General features: G+C 47.0%; 1 protein-coding gene across 1 annotated transcript; it reads left to right on the top strand.

Annotated features, from left to right (window-relative positions):
- The first annotated feature begins 1,674 nt into the window (after positions 1-1,674).
- LOC125774271 (uncharacterized) lies at positions 1,675-7,290 on the top strand. Its single transcript, XM_049444530.1, has 2 exons — positions 1,675-3,052; positions 3,353-7,290. The coding sequence occupies exons 1-2, from the start codon at positions 1,675-1,677 to the stop codon at positions 7,288-7,290; spliced, it is 5,316 nt and encodes a 1,771-aa protein (XP_049300487.1).
- The last annotated feature ends 15,405 nt before the right edge of the window (positions 7,291-22,695 follow it).

Raw genomic sequence — 22,695 nt, 5'->3', positions numbered from 1 at the left:
GGCTAAGGTGTCTCGGCTAATGTGTCTTGGCTAAGGTGTCTTGGCTAAGGTGCCTTGGCTAAGGTGTCTTGGCTAATGTGTCTCGGCTAAGGTGTCTTTGCTAAGGTGTCTTGGCTAGGGTGTCTTGGCTAAGGTGTCTTGGCTAAGGTGTCTAGGCTAAGGTGTCTTGGCTAATGTGTCTTGGCTAAGGTGTCTTGGCTAAGGTGTCTTGGCTAAGGTGTCTTGGCTAAGGTGTCTTGGCTAAGGTGTCTTGGCTAAGGTGTCTTGGCTAAGGTGTCTTGGCTAATGTGTCTTGGCTAAGGTGTCTTGGCTAAGGTGTCTTGGCTAAGGTGTCGTGGCTTATGTGTCTCGGCTAATGTGTCTTGGCTAAGGTGTCTTGGCTAATGTGTCTCGGCTAATGTGTCTTGGCTAATGTGTCTTGGCTTATGCGTCTTGGCTAAGATGTCTTGGCTAAGGTGTCTTGGCTAAGGTGTTTTGGCTAATGTGTCTCGGTTAATGTGTCTTGGCTAAGGTGTCTTGGCTAAGGTGTCTTGGCTAATGTGTCTTGGCTAATGTGTCTTGGCTAAGGTGTCTTGGCTAAGGTGTCTTGGCTAAGGTGTCTTGGCTAAGGTGTCTAGGCTAAGGTGTCTTGGCTAATGTGTCTTGGCTAATGTGTCTTGGCTAAGGTGTCTTGGCTAATGTGTCTTGGCTAAGGTGTCTTGGCTAAGGTGTCTTGGCTAAGGTGTTTTGGCTAAGGTGTCTTGGCTAATGTGTCTCGGCTAAAGTGTCTTGGCTAAGGTGTCTCGCCTTATGTGTCTTGGCTAATGTGTCTCGGCTTATGTGTCTTTGCAAATGTGTCTTGGCTAAGGTGTCTTGGCTAAGGTGTCTTGGCTAAGGTGTCTTGGCTAAGGTGTCTTGGCTAATGTGTCTTGGCTAATGTGTCTTGGCTAAGGTGTCTTGGCTAAGGTGTCTCGGCTAATGTGTCTTGGCTAATGTGTCTTGGCTAAGGTGTCTTTGCTAATGTGTCTTGGCTAAGGTGTCTTGGCTAATGTGTCTCGGCTAATGTGTCTTGGCTAAGGTGTCTTGGCTAAGGTGTCTTGGCTAATGTGTCTTGGCTAATGTGTCTTGGCTAATGTGTCTTGGCTAATGTGTCTTGGCTAAGGTGTCTTGGCTAATGTGTCTCGGCTAATGTGTTGTTGTGAATAACAACGCGTCAGTGTTTTGACTAGAATGCGGTGACAGAATTCATTTGTTTTGGTTAGTTAGCTATAATGTGACAGTTAATTAATCGTAATTAATCGATTATAGCAGACGAATGACACCGGGACGGAACGCCGTGAAAGGAAAAAGGATGGCCGTTAAGGAAAAGGGAATTGTATAAATAGGGGCCAAAAGACGCGCTTTCGGCCTCTTACATTTCAAAAACGCGGCAAATAAAGACCAATTTGTGGTCGCTAATAGGTGAACCAACAAAACCTTTTCGAAGTCGCAATCATTTACAACATTCCACAAATTGTTTAACGTAATTCACTAGTCTTATTCACAATCCACGCAATTCGGTCACTCGCGAAGTAAGTGCTATTCGTTCGATCGTATGTAAAGTGTCGGTACGCGCGCGATAAGCCACGAAAAAGTGAACCGTCGGGAAGTGATTTTTTTGTAGACTCGTCCAAAAGTGAAAGAAGTTGTAAAGAAATGGAAGGAGCAAGAGGCTCTAAAAGTGCGAGTGCGGAGCGGCAGTACCAGTCGGAAGCACTCGAGGAGCCTTCAGAAAGGCGTACGGGAACTCGTACACCATCGGTGGACGAAGAGTCCATTAGTTCGAGGAGGACGAATCTTCCCAGCCTGGAGGCCAGAGAGCTCAAGCTGGCGCGGAAGGAGCTTGAGTTGGAGCGTCGGGAGCTTGAGCTAGAGCGGCGAGAACTCGCGCGCGAACGAGAACGCAGCAACCCCAGTTTGCAAGGTGTACCGGATGGTAAGGCGGACAGGATGGAGGGTTGGCTGCAAGACACGGAGCGGCTGGGAATGACGGCGCCAAAACGGACTGCAGCTGCAATGGCGACGGAGGACCGGCGGGTTCATCACCCTTCGACCCTAGTTTCGAGTCCGGACGGGTACGGGACGCGAGTGTTGCAGCCGAGTAGTAGCACGATGGCGGACAACCTACGACGCTGGCGGCCATTCGACGCTACAATGGCCGCGTCACCGCCAGGCTACGATCATACGGTGGCCATCGACCAAGCCGCAGCGCTGGACCAGGAGTATGCTGATTGGCGTCGCGCGGTGGACGAATCCCTCGCGACGCACCGTGAGGCCCAGCGTAGACAGCAGGAGAAATATGGAGAAGCGGCAACGGGTGAGCGTGGTGTTTCGTTTCAGATGGCCAAGCCGTTGAACGTGACGCTAGGGGACGACATTTTGACTGTCCGTCAAAAGGCAGCGCGCAAGATCGTCAGTAGGGAGCTCCCTACCTTCTCCGGGGTGCCAGAGCAATGGCCGATGTTTTATGCCAGCTACCAGCGATCGTCCGCGGCATGCGGCTTCGACGATCAGGAGAACCTGCTACGGTTGCAGCGAGCCTTGCGTGGACCAGCTCTCGAGTCGGTAGATCACATACTGCTGATGCCCTCGGGGCTGCAGAAGGCGTTGGACATTCTCAGGTCCGAGTACGGAAGGCCGGGACTCATCGTGGAGAGCCTGATCCAAAAGGTGAGGAAAATGCCCGCGCCTAGAGCGGAAAGTCTGGAGACCATCGCAGCCTTCGGGAAGGGCGTGCAGAAGATGTGCGCAACGATTCAAATATCGGGACTGCGACAATATGACTGCGATGTCGCCTTACTCGACGAGCTGGCGGCGAAATTACCCCCGGAACGGCTGCTGGAATGGGCGCGGTACAAGGTGCAATTGCCAGAGGCTACCGTCAGCGAATTCGGCAAGTGGATTGGAGAAATCGCGACGGCTGCCAGGTTAATGGTGAAGGTCTCAAAAAAGGGGCCAATACTTGATCGCCGTGAATCACCAAACACTCGACAAGCGCATGTAACCGTACACACAACCGAACCATCTACCAGTCGTGAGTGTAAATTATGTCACGACGCGTGGCACAAACTGGTAGACTGCGAAATGTTTCGGGAGTTATCGTTGTCGGAACGACGCGCATACGTCCGAAACGAGAGTTTATGCGTACGATGTTTAGCAGCGCACCGGGGTGTGTGCTTTATAAAGACGGTGTGTAATATCGAAGGGTGCAAATTACACCATCACGCACTGTTGCACGAGAGAAGTAGCACTACGGGAAGATCAGGCAACGCACACAGCACTAAACACGACACCACACAAGACACTAAACGATGTAACGCACACACAAGCACAGATGGAAACATTCTGCTACGCTATGTACCGGTCATCCTTTACGGCAATAATAAGGAGGTACGGACGTACGCTCTCCTTGATGAAGGGTCGACAGCGACATTTATAGAGCATAGTTTGATCGAAGAGCTCGGTGTTGAGGGCAGACCGGATCCGATGAGTTTGAGGTGGACGGGCGGCACCACACGTCAGGAGGTTGGCTCAGTTCGTGTGGCACTTAGCATCTCAGGCGTGCGCGAAGGGTCCAAGGCGTTCCATCTAAAAATAGTACACTCTGTTAACGATTTATCTCTTCCAGAACAATCAGTAAGCATGGAAGAACTAAGTGCAAGGTATACTCATCTGAGGGGATTGCCTGTCGCCTCGTACTACAAGGCAAGACCCCGTATCCTGATTGGCGTGGACAACTGGGGCCTAGGCAGGCCTCTCAAGTACGCCGAAGGTGGGAGTAGAGAGCCGCTCGCTACGAAGACGAAGCTAGGTTGGACCGTTTTCGGGGCACGCGGTGGATCGTCACGTGGAGAAGCAGTTCGTAGCTGCTATCATGTGTGCATATGCGATGGTGTTTCGAGTGACCATTTATACAACGCATTGAAGACACATTACGCTATTGAATCGCTGGGAATTAGTAGCACAAAGACCGTTATTCCGAAGGAAAATGAAAGGGCCAATGCGATCCTTGCATCGGAAACCCGATTGCTGGATAACCGTTACCAAACAGCCTTACTGTGGAAATACGACGACGTACGGCTGCCGTGTAACAGAAACATGGCTTTGCGAAGATATACGGGCCTAAGAAAAAAGATGGAGAAAGATCCCGAATTAGCGAACGCTATCACCCAAAAGATGAAGGACTACGAGGCGAAGGGCTACATCCGCCGAATGAACGAGAGTGAGGTTGCTAAACGGGAGCCCAGAGACTGGTTCTTGCCAATTTTCCCAGTCTTCAACGTCAATAAGCCAGGGAAACTCCGAATGGTGTTCGACGCTGCCGCACAGGTCCAAGGAGTTAGTCTAAACAGTTTCCTCCTCACAGGGCCGGACCAGTTGGTGGGATTGGTCGCAGTACTCTACAAATTTCGTGAGTTCCGTGTAGCAGTAACGGGAGACATCCGCGAGATGTTTTTCCAAGTACGTATGAAACCAGCAGACCAACGTAGCCAATTATTCTTCTGGGATGACGGGAGCAGTCCAAACAGGCCACCGAATATCTACGCAGTCTCCGTCATGACATTTGGAGCTGCTTGTTCTCCTGGTAGTGCTCACTACGTGAAGAATATCAACGCGGATAGGTTCGCTGAAAGGTTTCCCCGAGCTTCACAGTGCATAAAGTACGAACACTACGTAGATGACATGCTGTCCAGCGTCGAGACGGAGGAGGAAGCAGTAACGTTAGCAGAAGACGTTAAACACGTACATGCACAAGGTGGATTCGAGATCCGGAACTGGTTATCCAATTCCAGGGAGGTAGTTAAGCGCTTGCGAAGCGCAGCCAACGACCAAACAAGCATCGAAATGTGTGCCGAACAAGGCACGGAAAAGGTATTGGGAATGTGGTGGAACACGGAGGATGACACATTCACCTTTCGACTCAGCCCGAAGAACGACCAGGAGCTATTGGCTGGAACCAAGATGCCCACAAAACGTGAAGTACTTCGAACGCTGATGGTCATATATGATCCTCTAGGTCTGATTGGACACTTTCTGATGTTTCTGAAAGTCTTACTGCAAGATCTGTGGCGCTCCCGTCTAGGATGGGATGATACTCTGGAGGGCGACGTCGCGAAGAAATGGTTGAAATGGGTAGCAGTACTGCCTGACCTGCAAAAGACTACCGTTAGAAGATGTTATCGAGAATTATCGTCGCACAGTGTCAACAACATACAACTGCACATATTTTGCGACGCCAGTCAAAGCGGTATGGCAGCGGTAGCTTACCTGCGATTCGAAGAAAATGGCATAATAGAGTGCGCACTGGTCGGCTCGAAAACACGTGTAGCGCCGATTAAATATCTGTCCATTCCAAGGCTCGAGCTGCAAGCCGCATTAATAGGGGCTCGCTTCGCCAGGCACATAGCAGACGAGCATCGTTTAAGCATCACCAAAAGGATATTTTGGACCGATTCGAGAAACGTCGTTAGCTGGATCAGGTCCGACCATAGGCGATATTCCCCATTTGTTGCATTTCGGGTAAGCGAATTGATCGAATCCACTAACACGGAAGAATGGCATTGGCTATCAACCAAGCTAAACGTCGCGGATGACGCGACCAAATGGCAGGCGATTCCGGAAATGGGGCCGTCGGGACGATGGTTTCGTGGGCCGGAGTTCATCTGGCAACCAGAAGGAGAGTGGCCGATAAACAACGCCGATGTCGGAGAGACGGTCGAGGAAGCTCGGCAAGTAATCCTGCACCACACAATAGACGATTATCTGGTTGACTTCACACGGTTTTCGCGATGGAAAACGCTCTTGAGAACAGTCGGATACGTCATACGGTACGTAGAAACTCTACGGCGCAAGGTCCGACAGCTTGAAGTACCAAAGGGGCCACTAACGCAGGAGGAACTATCGACAGCGGAACGAACAATATTCATCGTCGTCCAAATGGTAGAGTTTGGGAGTGATGTGAAGCGCATGAAGAACACCACCGACAGGAAGTATCCATGGACGAAACCGCTGAAAAGGGAAAGCAAACTATATAAGCTTTGTCCCATTTTAGATGAACATGGTGTGCTTAGAGTACACGGGCGTATTAACCACTACCTTTTTGATGAGTCACTTCAGAGACCGGTAATCCTCCCGAGGCGGCACCATGTCACAGACCTTATTGTACAGGATTTCCATGAAAGGTACTGTCATCAGAACCATAGGACGGTGGTAAACCAACTACAGGCGAAGTTCCACATACCGAAGGTTCGGGTAGAATTCAACCGCGTGCGACGCCTGTGTCAGTGGTGCAAGATCCGCGATGCAGCGCCAAACCCGCCGATAATGGGGAGCATCCCTTTCCAAAGGCTTGCAGTTTCGCAAAGGCCTTTCACCTACACCGGGCTGGACTATTTTGGACCGATACATGTCACCGTTGGACGTCGCCATGAGAAACGGTGGGGAGCGATCTTCACCTGCCTGACAACGCGAGCGATTCATTTGGAGGTAGTCCACACGCTTACAACAGCCTCCTGTATTCTGGCGATCCGCCGATTCGTCGCGAGACGTGGATCACCACGTGAGATCATCAGTGACCAGGGCACTAATTTCGTCGGAGCAGCGCGAGAGTTACGAGAAGCCTTGAAGGACGTCGACACGGATGCGTTAATGGAGAGGTTTTCGAGTCCGGTGATGAAGTGGACTTTCAACCCACCATCCGCGCCTCACTTTGGTGGATGTTGGGAGCGTCTGGTGCAATCGGTCAAGAAGGCGCTAAGCAGCCTGGATTTACCCAAAACTCCGAGTGATGAGCAGCTGATATCAACCCTAACGGAAATCGAACTAATTATTAATTGCAGACCACTGACGTACATACCTTTAGAAGACGAGATGGACTCTCCGATAACGCCAAACCACCTCCTGTTGGGTAGCTCGGACGGAGCTAAGCCAGAAGCGTTCCTGGATGATTCGCCGGCAGCTGTAAAGGCATCGTGGTGTGCTGCACAACGTAACGCGCAGCTATTCTGGAAGAAGTGGACCGAAGACTACTTGCCAACGTTAACCCGGCGAACGAAGTGGTTCGAACCTGTAAAACCAATCGCAGTCGGCGACATAGTGTTGATTATCGACGGAAACCTACCTCGTAGTTGCTATCCGAAGGGACGCGTAATCGCAATAGTTCAGGCAAAAGACGGTCAGGTTAGACGCGCGACGGTACAGACTAACAGCGGTACAATCGAACGACCCGCTACTAAAATCGCAGTGTTAGACGTAAAAACGCGGAGGGATTAAGCGGTCAGATCAGATCAGTATTAGAGACCGCGTGGTCTACAATGACGTTCGTTAAGTGAAGCACCGGGTTGCTGCACTGGAGGGGAGTATGTTGTGAATAACAACGCGTCAGTGTTTTGACTAGAATGCGGTGACAGAATTCATTTGTTTTGGTTAGTTAGCTATAATGTGACAGTTAATTAATCGTAATTAATCGATTATAGCAGACGAATGACACCGGGACGGAACGCCGTGAAAGGAAAAAGGATGGCCGTTAAGGAAAAGGGAATTGTATAAATAGGGGCCAAAAGACGCGCTTTCGGCCTCTTACATTTCAAAAACGCGGCAAATAAAGACCAATTTGTGGTCGCTAATAGGTGAACCAACAAAACCTTTTCGAAGTCGCAATCATTTACAACATGTGTCTTGGCTAAGGTGTCTTGGCTAAGGTGTCTTGGCGAATGTGTCTTGGCTAATGTGTCTTGGCTAATGTGTCTTGGCTAAGGTGTCTTGGCTAAGGTGTCTCGGCTAATGTGTCTTGGCTAATGTGTCGCGGCTAATGTTTTTTGGCTAAGGTGTCTTGGCTAAGGTGTCTTAACTAAGGCGTCTTAACTAAGGTGTCTTGGCTAAGGTGTCTTGGCTAATGTGTCTCGGCTAATGTGTCTTGGCTAATGTGTCTTGGCTAGGTGTCTTGGCTAATGTGTCTTTTCTAAGGTGTCTTGGCTAATGTGTCTTGGCTAATGTGTCTTGGCTAAGGTGTCTTGGCTAAGGTGTCTTGGCTAAGGTGTCTTGGCTAAGGTGTCTTGGCTTATGTGTCTCGGCTAATGTGTCTTGGCTAAGGTGTCTTGGCTAATGTGTCTTGGCTAAGGTGTCTTGGCTAATGTGTCTTGGCTAATGTGTCTCGGCTAAGGTGTCTTGGCTAATGTGTCTTGGCTAATGTGTCTCGGCTAATGTGCCTTGGCTAAGGTGTCTTGGCTAACCCACTTGGCAGAAATCGCATGAGAGGGGGGAAATTTCTTCATTCTCGCTACCTCTGACCAGTGTTGTGAACTGTTAACATTTTTTATGACATTCGTAGCAAGCGTCTGTCAACATCAATTTTTATTCGAAGACATTCTACGTTGTCATGACATGACATTCATGGAGTGATATTCATTTTTGTTTTACCGTCAGAGTTTCTGCGGCGACATGAAATGTAAACAGTGTAGTTTGAATGTCATTTGACATTTTTTGACATTTTTTTCGAAACATAATATCCAAAGGAATTCCGTAAATTATAATGCGTGGACGCTGGGAACAAAATAATCATTAATGAAGTTTTCCATTTTTGGGATAAAACTAAGATATTCTTTTTTTATATTGAAATCAATGAGGATTTAGTTTGGGCGATTTATTACGGTTTCACTCAATCACTGCTCCAGGTAATCTCGCCACACCGTATTTTGTGTCACCTAAAGGATTCCTGCAAAGCACAGTCGTTCAACAAATTGTTAATTGAATATAATTTACAAGACAAACTATAAGGTTTGCGTAGCCTACTATTGATGGTCAAACGAATAGTCAAATGAATGGATTCAAAAAATGTCATTGTGTCGAATGACATTTTTTAACGTGAATGTCAAATGAAAGAGCTGGATGCGAATGCGAATCTTCGAACAGAGTGAATGTCAACAATTGCATGTCAATGAACATCACCGTTCACAACACTGCCCCTGACCCTCACTTTCGAGCGATCGTACGACAAACTCTCACTCCACCACCCTACCTCACTCACACACGCTCCTATATTCTATGTAAACCCTCACCGCAACCTGCGTCACCAACCAACCCCACACCTGAACGGTCCCATGCTCGAAGTGTTAGACAATTTTGGTTCCACACTTTGAAGCCTGTCGAGGAGTGTGGCACTATATTGTTTTTCGCTGTCTCCTTTCTTTCACTGCAAAATTGCTTTTGCCCTGTCTTTGGCGTATTCATATGAGTTTGGCCTTTGCTGGAGGCGGAGGTGTGTGCGCAAGCGTTATTGTGTTTTGTGAAGTGATTCTTTGCTCCGGTAAGTAATGTGAAAACTAGTGATTGTGATAAGTGAATTAATTCTATTCCTTGTGTTTTGTGCGTAGTGAATCCCATCGAGTCGATCAGCTGATGGAAAGAGTTTGGCCGTGAAGCGGAAAGGGTGAAGCCGGAGTTAAACCGCAGGATGAGGTACGCATTTTAACACTCGAAATGAGTTAAAGAAAAAAAACAAAGTGTAAAGATTTCTCATGTCTCTCCGTTTTTTTTTCTTCTATATATTTACAGAAACCTCAGTTTTTTTACCTGTTTGTCGCATGATGAGCGTATGTGCAATAAAAAAAGGGATCGTATGTATTTCCTGGTAATTATTTCGTTCACGGTCGTGGTGTGTTCGGGACGAGGGTGTCCCGAAAGCAGCAATAGGAAAGAAAGGGAAAGCGAGAAAGAACAAAAAAGCGAAGGAAAGAACGGGACACACTGAAGCTTATTAGGCTACCAAAGCTTATTATAAATAAGCCTGCAAGCTTGCAGGCTATATACAAGCGTACATACGGCATACGCCCCGCCCCTGTACCCGATTCCCCCACCCCCGCGAACGATCCACGAACGAGGCTTACTAAGTTGCTAGTAAGCTTTTAATAAGCCGGCTAATAAGCCTCGATGTCGTACGACTTTTGCCAAGTGGGAATGTGTCTCGGCTAATGTGTCTTGGCTAATGTGTCTTGGCTAATGTGTCTCGGCTAATGTGTCTCGGCTAAGGTGTCTTGGCTAAAGTGTCTCGGCTAAAGTGTCTTGGCTAATGTGTCTTGGCTAATGTGTCTTGGCTAAGGTGTCTTGGCTAATGTGTCTTGGCTAAGGTGTCTTGGCTCAGGTGCCTTGGCTAAGGTGTCTTGGCTAATGTGTCTCGGCTAAGGTGTCTTGGCTAATGTGTCTCGGCTAAGGTATCTTGGCTAAGGTGTCTTGGCTAAGGTGTCTCGGCTAAGGTATCTTGGCTAAAGTGTCTCGGCTAAAGTGTCTTGGCTAATGTGTCTTGGCTAATGTGTCTTGGCTAAGGTGTCTTGGCTAATGTGTCTTGGCTAAGGTGTCTTGGCTAAGGTGTCTTGGCTAATGTGTCTTGGCTAAGGTGTCTTGGCTAATGTGTCTTGGCTAATGTGTCTTGGCTAAGGTGTCTTGGCTAAGGTGTCTCGGCTAAGGTGTCTTGGCTAAGGTGTCTTGGCTAATGTGTCTTAGCTAATGTGTCTTGGCTAAGGTGTCTTGGCTAAGGTGTCTCGGCTAATGTGTCTTGGCTAATGTGTCTTGGCTAAGGTGTCTTGGCTAATGTGTCTTGGCTAATGTGTCTTGGCTAATGTGTCTTGGCTAATGTGTCTTGGCTAATGTGTCTTGGCTAAGGCGTCTTGGCTAATGTGTCTCGGCTAATGTGTCTTGGCTAATGTGTCTTGGCTAAGGTGTCTTGGCTAATGTGTCTTGGCTAATGTGTCTCGGCTAATGTGTCTTGGCTAAGGTGTCTTGGCTAAAGTGTCTCGGCTAAAGTGTCTTGGCTAAGGTGTCTTGGCTAATGTGTCTTCACTAAGGTGTCTTGGCTAATGTGTCTCGGCTAAGGTGTCTTGGCTAAGGTGTCTTGGCTAAGGTGTCTTGGCTAATGTGTCCCGGCTAATGTGTCTTGGCTAATGTGTCTTGGCTAAGGTGTCTTGGCTAATGTGTCTTGGCTAAGGTGTCTTGGCTAAGGTGTCTTGGCTAAGGTGTCTTGGCTAAGGTGTCTTGGCTAATGTGTCTCGGCTAATGTGTCTTGGCTAATGTGTCTTGGCTTATGTGTCTTGGCTAAGATGTCTTGGCTAAGGTGTCTTGGCTAAGGTGTTTTGGCTAATGTGTCTCGGCTAATGTGTCTTGGCTAAGGTGTCTCGGCTAATGTGTCTTTGCTAATGTGTCTCGGCTAATGTGTCTTGGCTAAGGTGTCTTGGCTAAGGTGTCTTGGCTAAGGTGTCTTGGCTAAGGTGTCTAGGCTAAGGTGTCTTGGCTAATGTGTCTTGGCTAAGGTGTCTTGGCTAAGGTGTCTTGGCTAATGTGTCTTGGCTAAGGTGTCTTGGCTAAGGTGTCTTGGCTAAGGTGTCTTGGCTAATGTGTCTTGGCTAAGGTGTCTTGGCTAATGTGTCTCGGCTAAAGTGTCTTGGCTAAGGTGTCTCGGCTAATGTGTCTTGGCTAATGTGTCTCGGCTAATGTGTCTTTGCTAATGTGTCTTGGCTAAGGTGTCTTGGCTAAGGTGTCTTGGCTAAGGTGTCTTGGCTAAGGTGTCTTGGCTTAGGTGTCTTGGCTAAGGTGTCTCGGCTAATGTGTCTTGGCTAAGGTGTCTTGGCTAAGGTGTCTCGGCTAATGTGTCTTGGCTAATGTGTCTTGGCTAAGGTGTCTTGGCTAATGTGTCTTGGCTAAGGTGTCTTGGCTAATGTGTCTCGGCTAATGTGTCTTGGCTAAGGTGTCTTGGCTAAGGTGTCTTGGCTAATGTGTCTTGGTTAATGTGTCTTGGCTAATGTGTCTTGGCTAATGTGTCTTGGCTAAGGTGTCTTGGCTAATGTGTCTCGGCTAATGTGTCTTGGCTAAGGTGTCTTGGCTAAGGTGTCTTGGCGAATGTGTCTTGGCTAATGTGTCTTGGCTAATGTGTCTTGGCTAATGTGTCTTGGCTAAGGTGTCTTGGCTAAGGTGTCTCGGCTAATGTGTCTTGGCTAATGTGTCTCGGCTAATGTTTCTTGGCTAAGGTGTCTTGGCTAAGGTGTCTTAACTAAGGTGTCTTAACTAAGGTGTCTTGGCTAAGGTGTCTTGGCTAATGTGTCTCGGCTAATGTGTCTTGGCTAATGTGTCTTGGCTAGGTGTCTTGGCTAATGTGTCTTGGCTAAGGTGTCTTGGCTAATGTGTCTTGGCTAATGTGTCTTGGCTAAGGTGTCTTGGCTAAGGTGTCTTGGCTAAAGTGTCTTGGCTAATGTGTCTCGGCTAATGTGTCTTGGCTAAGGTGTCTTGGCTAATGTATCTTGGCTAAGGTGTCTTGGCTAATGTGTCTTGGCTAATGTGTCTCGGCTAAGGTGTCTTGGCTAATGTGTCTTGGCTAATGTGTCTCGGCTAATGTGCCTTGGCTAAGGTGTCTTGGCTAACCCTCTTGGCAGAAATCGCATGAGAGGGGGGAAATTTCTTCATTCTCGCTACCTCTGACCAGTGTTGTGAACTGTTAACATTTTTTATTACATTCGTAGCAAGCGTCTGTCAAAATTAATTTTTATTCGAAGACATTCTACGTTGCCATGACATGACATTCATGGAGTGATATTCATTTTTGTTTTACCGTCAGAGTTTCTGCGGCGACATGAAATGTAAACAGTGTAGTTTGAATGTCATTTGACATTTTTTGACATTTTTTTCGAAACATAATATCCAAAGGAATTCCGTAAATTATAATGCGTGGACGCTGGGAACAAAATAATCATTAATGAAGTTTTCCATTTTTGGGATAAAACTAAGATATTCTTTTTTTATATTGAAATCAATGAGGATTTAGTTTGGGCGATTTATTACGGTTTCACTCAATCACTGCTCCAGGTAATCTCGCCACACCGTATTTTGTGTCACCTAAAGGATTCCTGCAAAGCACAGTCGTTCAACAAATTGTTAATTGAATATAATTTACAAGACAAACTATAAGGTTTGCGTAGCCTACTATTGATGGTCAAACGAATAGTCAAATGAATGGATTCAAAAAATGTCATTGTGTCGAATGACATTTTTTAACGTGAATGTCAAATGAAAGAGCTGGATGCGAATGCGAATCTTCGAACAGAGTGAATGTCAACAATTGCATGTCAATGAACACCACCGTTCACAACACTGCCCCTGACCCTCACTTTCGAGCGATCGTACGACAAACTCTCACTCCACCACCCTACCTCACTCACACACGCTCCTATATTCTATGTAAACCCTCACCGCAACCTGCGTCACCAACCAACCCCACACCTGAACGGTCCCATGCTCGAAGTGTTAGACAATTTTGGTTCCACACTTTGAAGCCTGTCGAGGAGTGTGGCACTATATTGTTTTTCGCTGTCTCCTTTCTTTCACTGCAAAATTGCTTTTGCCCTGTCTTTGGCGTATTCATATGAGTTTGGCCTTTGCTGGAGGCGGAGGTATGTGCGCAAGCGTTATCGTGTTTTGTGAAGTGATTCTTTGCTCCGGTAAGTAATGTGAAAACTAGTGATTGTGATAAGTGAATTAATTCTATTCCTTGTGTTTTGTGCGTAGTGAATCCCATCGAGTCGATCAGCTGATGGAAAGAGTTTGGCCGTGAAGCGGAAAGGGTGAAGCCGGAGTTAAACCGCAGGATGAGGTACGCATTTTAACACTCGAAATGAGTTAAAGAAAAAAAACAAAGTGTAAAGATTTCTCATGTCTCTCCGTTTTTTTTTCTTCTATATATTTACAGAAACCTCAGTTTTTTTACCTGTTTGTCGCATGATGAGCGTATGTGCAATTAAAAAAAGGGATCGTATGTATTTCCTGGTAATTATTTCGTTCACGGTCGTGGTGTGTTCGGGACGAGGGTGTCCCGAAAGCAGCAATAGGAAAGAAAGGGAAAGCGAGAAAGAACAAAAAAGCTAAGGAAAGAACGGGACACACTGAAGCTTATTAGGCTACCAACGCTTATTATAAATAAGCCTGCAAGCTTGCAGGCTATATACAAGCGTACATACGGCATACGCCCCGCCCCTGTACCCGATTCCCCCAGCCCCGCGAACGATCCACGAACGAGGCTTACTAAGTTGCTAGTAAGCTTTTAATAAGCCGGCTAATAAGGCTCGATGTCGTACGACTTTTGCCAAGTGGGAATGTGTCTCGGCTAATGTGTCTTGGCTAATGTGTCTTGGCTAATGTGTCTCGGCTAATGTGTCTCGGCTAAGGTGTCTTGGCTAAAGTGTCTCGGCAAAAGTGTCTTGGCTAATGTGTCTTGGCTAATGTGTCTTGGCTAAGGTGTCTTGGCTAATGTGTATTGGCTAAGGTGTCTTGGCTAAGGTGCCTTGGCTAAGGTGTCTTGGCTAATGTGTCTCGGCTAAGGTGTCTTGGCTAATGTGTCTCGGCTAAGGTATCTTGGCTAAGGTGTCTTGGCTAAGGTGTCTCGGCTAAGGTATCTTGGCTAAAGTGTCTCGGCTAAAGTGTCTTGGCTAATGTGTCTTGGCTAATGTGTCTTGGCTAAGGTGTCTTAGCTAATGTGTCTTGGCTAAGGTGTCTTGGCTAAGGTGCCTTGGCTAAGGTGTCTTGGCTAATGTGTCTCGGCTAAGGTGTCTTGGCTAATGTGTCTCGGCTAAGGTATCTTGGCAAAGGTGTCTTGGCTAAGGTGTCTTGGCTAAGGTGTCTTGGCTAATGTGTCTCGGCTAATGTGTCTTGGCTAAGGTGTCTTGGCTAATGTGTCTTGGCTAAGGTGTCTTGGCTAAGGTGTCTTGGCTTATGTAGCTTGGCTAAGGTGTCTTGGCTAAGGTGTCTTGGCTAAGGTGTCTTGGCTAATGTGTCTTGGCTAATGTGTCTTGGCTAAGGTGTCTTGGCTAAGGTGTCTTGGCTAAGGTGTCTTGGCTAAGGTGTCTTGGCTAATGTGTCTTGGCTAAGGTGTCTTGGCTAAGGTGTCTTGGCTAAAGTGTCTCGGCTAATATGTCTTGGCTAAGGTGTCTTGGCTAAGGTGTCTTGGCTAAGGTGTCTTGGCTAATGTGTCTCGGCTAAGGTGTCTTGCCTAATGTGTCTTGGCTAAGGTGTCTTGGCTAATGTGTCTTGGCTAAGGTGTCTCGGCTAATGTGGCTCGGCTAAGGTGTCTTGGCTAAGGTGTCTTGGCTAATGTGTCTTGGCTAATGTGTCTTGGCTAATGTGTCTTGGCTAATGTGTCTCGGCTAAGGTGTCTTGGCTAATGTGTCTTGGCTAAGGTGTCTTGGCTAATGTGTCTTGGTTAAGGTGTCTTGGCTAAGGTGTCTTGGCTAAGGTGTCTTGGCTAATGTGTCTCGGCTAATGTGTCTTGGCTAAGGTGTCTTGGCTAAGGTGTCTCGGCTTAAGTATCTCGGCTTAAGTGTCTTGGCTAATGTGTCTTGGCTAAGGTGTCTTGGCTAATGTGTCTCGGCTAATGTGTCTTGGCTAAGGTGTCTTGGCTAAGGTGTCTTGGCTAAGGTGTCTTGGCTAATGTGTCTCGGCTAATGTGTCTTGGCTAAGGTGTCTTGGCTAAGGTGTCTTGGCTAAGGTGTCTTGGCTAAGGTGTCTTGGCTAATGTGTCTTGGCTAATGTGTCTTGGCTAATGTGTCTCGGCTAAGGTGTCTTGGCTAAGGTGTCTTGGCTAAGGTGTCTCGGCTTATGTGTCTTGGCTAAGGTGTCTTGGCTAAAGTGTCTCGGCTAAAGTGTCTTGGCTAATGTGTCTTGGCTAAGGTGTCTTGGCTCATGTGTCTCGGCTAATGTGTCTTGGCTAAGGTGTCTTGGCTAAGGTGTCTCGGCTAATGTGTCTTGGCTAAGGTGTCTTGGCTAATGTGTCTCAGCTAATGTGTCTTGGCTAATGTGTCTCGGCTAATGTGTCTTGGCTAAGGTGTCTTGGCTAAGGTGTCTTGGCTAAGGTTTTGGCTAATGTGTCTTGGCTAATGTGTCTTGGCTTATGTGTCTTGGCTAAGGTGTATTGGCTAAGGTGTCTTGGCTAAGGTGTCTTGGCTAAGGTGTCTGGGCTAAAGTGTCTTGGCTAAGGTGTCTTGGCTAAGGTGTCTTGGCTAAGGTGTCTTGGCTAAGGTGTCTTGGCTAATGTGTCTCGGCTAATGTGTCTTGGCTAAGGTGTCTTGGCTAAGGTGTCTTGGCTAATGTGTCTCGGCTAATGTGTCTTGGCTAAGGTGTCTTGGCTAAGGTGTCTTGTCTAAGGTTTCTTGGCTAATGTGTCTTTGCTAATGTGGCTTGGCTAATGTGTCTTGGCTAATGTGTCTTGGCTAAGGTTTCTTGGCTAAGGTGTCTCAGCTTATGTGTCTTGGCTAAGGTGTCTTGGCTAAGGTGTTTTGGCTTATGTGTCTTGGCTTATGTGTCTTGGCTAATGTGTCTTGGCTAAGGTGTCTTGGCTAAGGTGTCTTGGCTAAGGTGTCTTGGCTAATGTGTCTTGGCTAAGGTGTCTTGGCTAAGGTGTTTTGGCTAATGTGTCTTGGCTAAGGTGTCTTGGCTAAGGTGTCTTGGCTAAGGTGTCTTGGCTAATGTGTCTTGGCTAATGTGTCTTGGCTAAAGTGTCTTGGCTAAGGTGTCTTGGCTAATGTGTCTCGGCTAATGTGTCTTGGCTAATGTGTCTCGGCTTATGTGTCTTGGCTAAGGTGTCTTGGCTAATGTGTCTTGGCTAAGGTGTCTTGGCTAAGGTGTCTTGGCTAAGGTGTCTTGGCTAAGGTGTCTTGGCTAAGGTTTCTTGGCTAAAGTGTCTTGGCTAATGTGTCTTGGCTAATGTGTCCCGGCTAATGTGTCTTGGCTAAGGTGTCTTGGCTAAGGTGTCTTGGCTAAGGTGTCTTGGCTAAGGTGTCTTGGCTAAGGTGTCTTGGCTAAGGTGTCTTGGCTAATGTGTCTTGGCTAATGTGTCTTGGCTAAGGTGTCTTGGCTAATGTGTCTTGGCTAAGATGTCTTGGCTAAGGTGTCTTGGCTAAGGTGTTTTGGCTAATGTGTCTCGGCTAAGGTGTCTTGGCTAAGGTGTCTTGGCTAAGGTGTCTTGGCTAATGTGTCTCGGCTAATGTGTCTTGGCTAAGGTGTCTTGGCTAAGGTGTCTTGGCTAAGGTGTCTTGGCTAATGTGTCTTGGCTAAGGTGTCTTGGCTATTGTGTCTTGGCTAATGTGTCTTGGCTAAGGTGTCTTGGCTAAGGTGTCTTGGCTAAGGTGTCTTGGCTAAGGTGTCTTGGCTAATGTGTCTCGGCTAAAGTGTCTTGGCTAATGTGTCTCGGCTAATGTGTCTTGGCTAATGTGTCTCGGCTAATGTGTCTTTGCTAATGTGTCTTGGCTAAGGTGTCTTGGCTAAGGTGTCTTGGCTAAGGTGTCTTGGCTAAGGTGTCTTGGCTAATGTGTCTTGGCTAAGGTGTCTTGGCTAATGTGTCTTGGCTAAGGTGTCTCGGCTAATGTGTGTTGGCTAAGGTGTCTTGGCTAAGATGTCTTGGCTAATGTGTCTTGGCTAATGTTTCTTGGCTAAGGTGTCTTGGCTAAGGTGTCTTGGCTAAGGTGTCTTGGCTAAGGTGTCTTGGCTAAGGTGTCTTGGCTAATGTGTCTTTGCTAATGTGTCTTGGCTAATGTGTCTTGGCTAATGTGTCTTGGCTAAGGTGTCTTGGCTAATGTGTCTCGGCTAATGTGTCTTGGCTAAGGTGTCTTGGCTAAGGTGTCTTGGCTAATGTGTCTTGGCTAATGAGTCTTGGCTAAGGTGTCGTGGCTAATGTGTCTTGGCTAAGGTGTCTTGGCTAAGGTGTCTCGGCTAATGTGTCTTGGCTAATGTGTCTCGGCTAATGTGTCTTGGCTAAGGTGTCTTGGCTAAGGTGTCTTAACTAAGGTGTCTTAACTAAGGTGTCTTGGCTAAGGTGTCTTGGCTAATGTGTCTCGGCCAATGTGTCTTGGCTAATGTGTCTTGGCTAATGTGTCTCGGCTAAGGTGTCTTGGCTAATGTGTCTTGGCTAATGTGTCTCGGCTAATGTGCCTTGGCTAACCCACTTGGCAGAAATCGCATGAGAGGGGGGAAATTTCTTCATTCTCGCTACCTCTGACCAGTGTTGTGAACTGTTAACATTTTTTATGACATTCGTAGCAAGCGTCTGTCAAAATCAATTTTTATTCGAAGACATTCTACGTTGCCATGACATGACATTCATGGAGTGATATTCATTTTTGTTTTACCGTCAGAGTTTCTGCGGCGACATGAAATGTAAACAGTGTAGTTTGAATGTCATTTGACATTTTTTGACATTTTTTTCGAAACATAATATCCCAAGGAATTCCGTAAATTATAATGCGTGGACGCTGGGAACAAAATAATCATTTATGAAGTTTTCCATTTTTGGGATAAAACTAAGATATTCTTTTTTTATATTGAAATCAATGAGGATTTAGTTTGGGCGATTTATTACGGTTTCACTCAATCACTGCTCCAGGTAATCTCGCCACACCGTATTTTGTGTCACCTAAAGGATTCCTGCAAAGCACAGTCGTTCAACAAATTGTTAATTGAATATAATTTACAAGACAAACTATAAGGTTTGCGTAGCCTACTATTGATGGTCAAACGAATAGTCAAATGAATGGATTCAAAAAATGTCATTGTGTCGAATGACATTTTTTAACGTGAATGTCAAATGAAAGAGCTGGATGCGAATGCGAATCTTCGAACAGAGTGAATGTCAACAATTGCATGTCAATGAACATCACCGTTCACAACACTGCCCCTGACCCTCACTTTCGAGCGATCGTACGACAAACTCTCACTCCACCACCCTACCTCACTCACACACGCTCCTATATTCTATGTAAACCCTCACCGCAACCTGCGTCACCAACCAACCCCACACCTGAACGGTCCCATGCTCGAAGTGTTAGACAATTTTGGTTCCACACTTTGAAGCCTGTCGAGGAGTGTGGCACTATATTGTTTTTCGCTGTCTCCTTTCTTTCACTGCAAAATTGCTTTTGCCCTGTCTTTGGCGTATTCATATGAGTTTGGCCTTTGCTGGAGGCGGAGGTGTGTGCGCAAGCGTTATCGTGTTTTGTGAAGTGATTCTTTGCTCCGGTAAGTAATGTGAAAACTAGTGATTGTGATAAGTGAATTAATTCTATTCCTTGTGTTTTGTGCGTAGTGAATCCCATCGAGTCGATCAGCTGATGGAAAGAGTTTGGCCGTGAAGCGGAAAGGGTGAAGCCGGAGTTAAACCGCAGGATGAGGTACGCATTTTAACACTCGAAATGAGTTAAAGAAAAAAAACAAAGTGTAAAGATTTCTCATGTCTCTCCGTTTTTTTTCTTCTATATATTTACAGAAACCTCAGTTTTTTTACCTGTTCGTCGCATGATGAGCGTAGGTGCAATAAAAAAAGGGATCGTATGTATTTCCTGGTAATTATTTCGTTCACGGTCGTGGTGTGTTCGGGACGAGGGTGTCCCGAAAGCAGCAATAGGAAAGAAAGGGAAAGCGAGAAAGAACAAAAAAGCGAAGGAAAGAACGGGACACACTGAAGCTTATTAGGCTACCAACGCTTATTATAAATAAGCCTGCAAGCTTGCAGGCTATATACAAGCGTACATACGGCATACGCCCCGCCCCTGTACCCGATTCCCCCACCCCCGCGAACGATCCACGAACGAGGCTTACTAAGTTGCTAGTAAGCTTTTAATAAGCCGGCTAATAAGCCTCGATGTCGTACGACTTTTGCCAAGTGGGAATGTGTCTTGGCTAATGTGTCTCGGCTAATGTGTCTTGGCTAAGGTGTCTTGGCTAAAGTGTCTCGGCTAAAGTGTCTTGGCTAATGTGTCTTGGCTAATGTGTCTTGGCTAAGGTGTCTTGGCTAATGTGTCTTGGCTAAGGTGTCTTGGCTAAGGTGCCTTGGCTAAGGTGTCTTGGCTAATGTGTCTCGGCTAAGGTGTCTTGGCTAATGTGTCTCGGCTAAGGTATCTTGGCTAAGGTGTCTTGGCTAAGGTGTCTTGGCTAAGGTGTCTTGGCTAAGGTGTCTTGGCTAAGGTGTCTTGGCTAAGTTGTCTTGGCTAAGGTGTCTTGGCTAATGTGTCTCGGCTAAAGTGTCTTGGCTAATGTGTCTTGGCTTATGTGTCTTGGCTAAGATGTCTTGGCTAAGGTGTCTTGGCTAAGGTGTTTTGGCTAATGTGTCTCGGCTAATGTGTCTTGGCTAAGGTGTCTTGGCTAAGGTGTCTTGGCTAATGTGTCTCGGCTAATGTGTCTTGGCTAAGGTGTCTTGGCTAAGGTGTCTTGGCTAAGGTGTCTAGGCTAAGGTGTCTTGGCTAATGTGTCTTGGCTAAGGTGTCTTGGCTAAGGTGTCTTGGCTAAGGTGTCTTGGCTAAGGTGTCTTGGCTAAGGTGTCTTGGCTAAGGTGTCTTGGCTAAGGTGTCTTGGCTAATGTGTCTTGGCTAATGTGTCTTGGCTAAAGTGTCTTGGCTAAGGTGTCTTGGCTAATGTGTCTCGGCTAATGTGTCTTGGCTAAGGTGTCTTGGCTAAGGTGTCTTGGCTAATGTGTCTTGGCTAATGTGTCTTGGCTAATGTGTCTTGGCTAATGTGTCTTGGCTAAGGTGTCTTGGCTAAGGTGTCTCGGCTAATGTGTCTTGGCTAATGTGTCTCGGCTAATGTTTCTTGGCTAAGGTGTCTTGGCTAAGGTGTCTTAACTAAGGTGTCTTAACTAAGGTGTCTTGGCTAAGGTGTCTTGGCTAATGTGTCTCGGCTAAGGTGTCTTGTCTAATGTGTCTTGGCTAGGTGTCTTGGCTAAGGTGTCTTGGCTAAGGTGTCTTGGCTAATGTGTCTTGGCTAATGTGTCTTGGCTAATGTGTCTCGGCTAATGTGTCTTGGCTAAGGTGTCTTGGCTAAAGTGTCTCGGCTAAAGTGTCTTGGCTAATGTGTCTTGGCTAATGTGTCTTGGCTAAGGTGTCTTGGCTAAGGTGTCTTGGCTAAGGTGTCTTGGCTAAGGTGCCTTGGCTAAGGTGTCTTGGCTAATGTGTCTCGGCAAAGGTGTCTTGGCTAATGTGTCTCGGCTAAGGTATCTTGGCTAAGGTGTCTTGGCTAAGGTGTCTTGGCTAAGGTGTCTTGGCTAAGGTGTCGTGGCTAAGGTGTCTTGGCTAATGTGTCTCGGCTAATGTGTCTTGGATAATGTGTCTTGGCTTATGTGTCTTGGCTGAGATGTCTTGGCTAAGGTGTCTTGGCTAAGGTGTTTTGGCTAATGTGTCTCGGCTAATGTGTCTTGGCTAAGGTGTCTTGGCTAAGGTGTCTTGGCTAATGTGTCTCGGCTAATGTGTCTTGGCTAAGGTGTCTTGGCTAAGGTGTCTTGGCTAAGGTGTCTAGGCTAAGGTGTCTTGGCTAATGTGTCTTGGCTAAGGTGTCTTGGCTAAGGTGTCTTGGCTAATGTGTCTTGGCTAAGGTGTCTTGGCTAAGGTGTCTTGGCTAAGGTGTCTTGGCTAAGGTGTCTTGGCTAATGTGTCTTGGCTAATGTGTCTCGGCTAAAGTGTCTTGGCTAAGGTGTCTCGGCTAATGTGTCTTGGCTAATGTGTCTCGGCTAATGTGTCTTTGCTAATGTGTCTTGGCTAAGGTGTCTTGGCTATGGTGTCTTGGCTAAGGTGTCTTGGCTAAGGTGTCTTGGCTAATGTGTCTCGGCTAATGTGTCTTGGCTAAGGTGTCTTGGCTAAGGTGTCTTGGCTAATGTGTCTCGGCTAATGTGTCTTGGCTAAGGTGTCTTGGCTAATGTGTCTTGGCTAAGGTGTCTTGGCTAATGTGTCTCGGCTAATGTGTCTTGGCTAAGGTGTCTTGGCTAAGGTGTCTTAACTAAGGTGTCTTGGCTAAGGTGTCTTGGCTAATGTGTCTCGGCTAAGGTGTCTTGTCTAATATTTCTTGGCTAGGTGTCTTGGCTAAGGTGTCTTGGCTAAGGTGTCTTGGCTAATGTGTCTTGGCTAATGTGTCTTGGCTAAGGTGTCTTGGCTAAGGTGTCTTGGCTAAGGTGTCTTGGCTAATGTGTCTTGGCTAAGGTGTCTTGGCTAAGGTGTCTCGGCTAATGTGTCTTGGCTAATGTGTCTCGGCTAATATGTCTTGGCTAAAGTGTCTTGGCTAAGGTGTTTTAACTAAGGTGTCTTAACTAAGGTGTCTTGGCTAAGGTGTCTTGGCTAATGTGTATCGGCTAATGTGTCTTGGCTAATGTGTCTTGGCTAGGTGTCTTGGCTAATGTGTCTTGGCTAAGGTGTCTTGGCTAATGTGTCTTGGCTAAGGTGTCTTGGCTAAGGTGTCTTGGCTAAGGTGTCTTGGCTAAGGTGTCTTGGCTAATGTGTCTCGGCTAATGTGTCTTGGCTAAGGTGTCTTGGCTAATGTATCTTGGCTAAGGTGTCTTGGCTAATGTGTCTTGGCTAATGTGTCTCGGCTAAGGTGTCTTGGCTAATGTGTCTTGGCTAAGGTGTCTTGGCTAATGTGTCTTGGCTAATGTGTCTTGGCTAAGGTGTCTTGGCTAAGGTGTCTTGGCTAAGGTGTCTTGGCTAAGGTGTCTTGGCTAATGTGTCTCGGCTAATGTGTCTTGGCTAAGGTGTCTTGGCTAATGTATCTTGGCTAAGGTGTCTTGGCTAAGGTGTCTTGGCTAATGTGTCTCGGCTAAGGTGTCTTGGCTAATGTGTCTTGGCTAATGTGTCTCGGCTAATGTGCCTTGGCTAAGGTGTCTTGGCTAACCCACTTGGC

Source organism: Anopheles funestus, unplaced genomic scaffold (assembly GCF_943734845.2).
Source record: "Anopheles funestus unplaced genomic scaffold, idAnoFuneDA-416_04 scaffold_11_ctg1, whole genome shotgun sequence".
Classification (NCBI taxonomy): Eukaryota; Metazoa; Arthropoda; class Insecta; order Diptera; family Culicidae; genus Anopheles; species Anopheles funestus.
Note: the sequence above shows the minus strand (reverse complement) of the source record. Positions and strands in the feature narration are given on the sequence as shown.

What these genes read in the sequence shown, in the direction of transcription:
- LOC125774271 (XM_049444530.1), top strand. Translation starts at nt 1,675, where the DNA reads ATGGAAGGAGCAAGAGGCTCTAAAAGTGCGAGTGCGGAGCGGCAGTAC. An exon ending in AACCGAACCATCTACCAGTC is followed by an intron (nt 3,053 to 3,352) that starts GTGAGTGTAAAT and finishes ACACAAGCACAG; the next exon opens with ATGGAAACATTCTGCTACGC.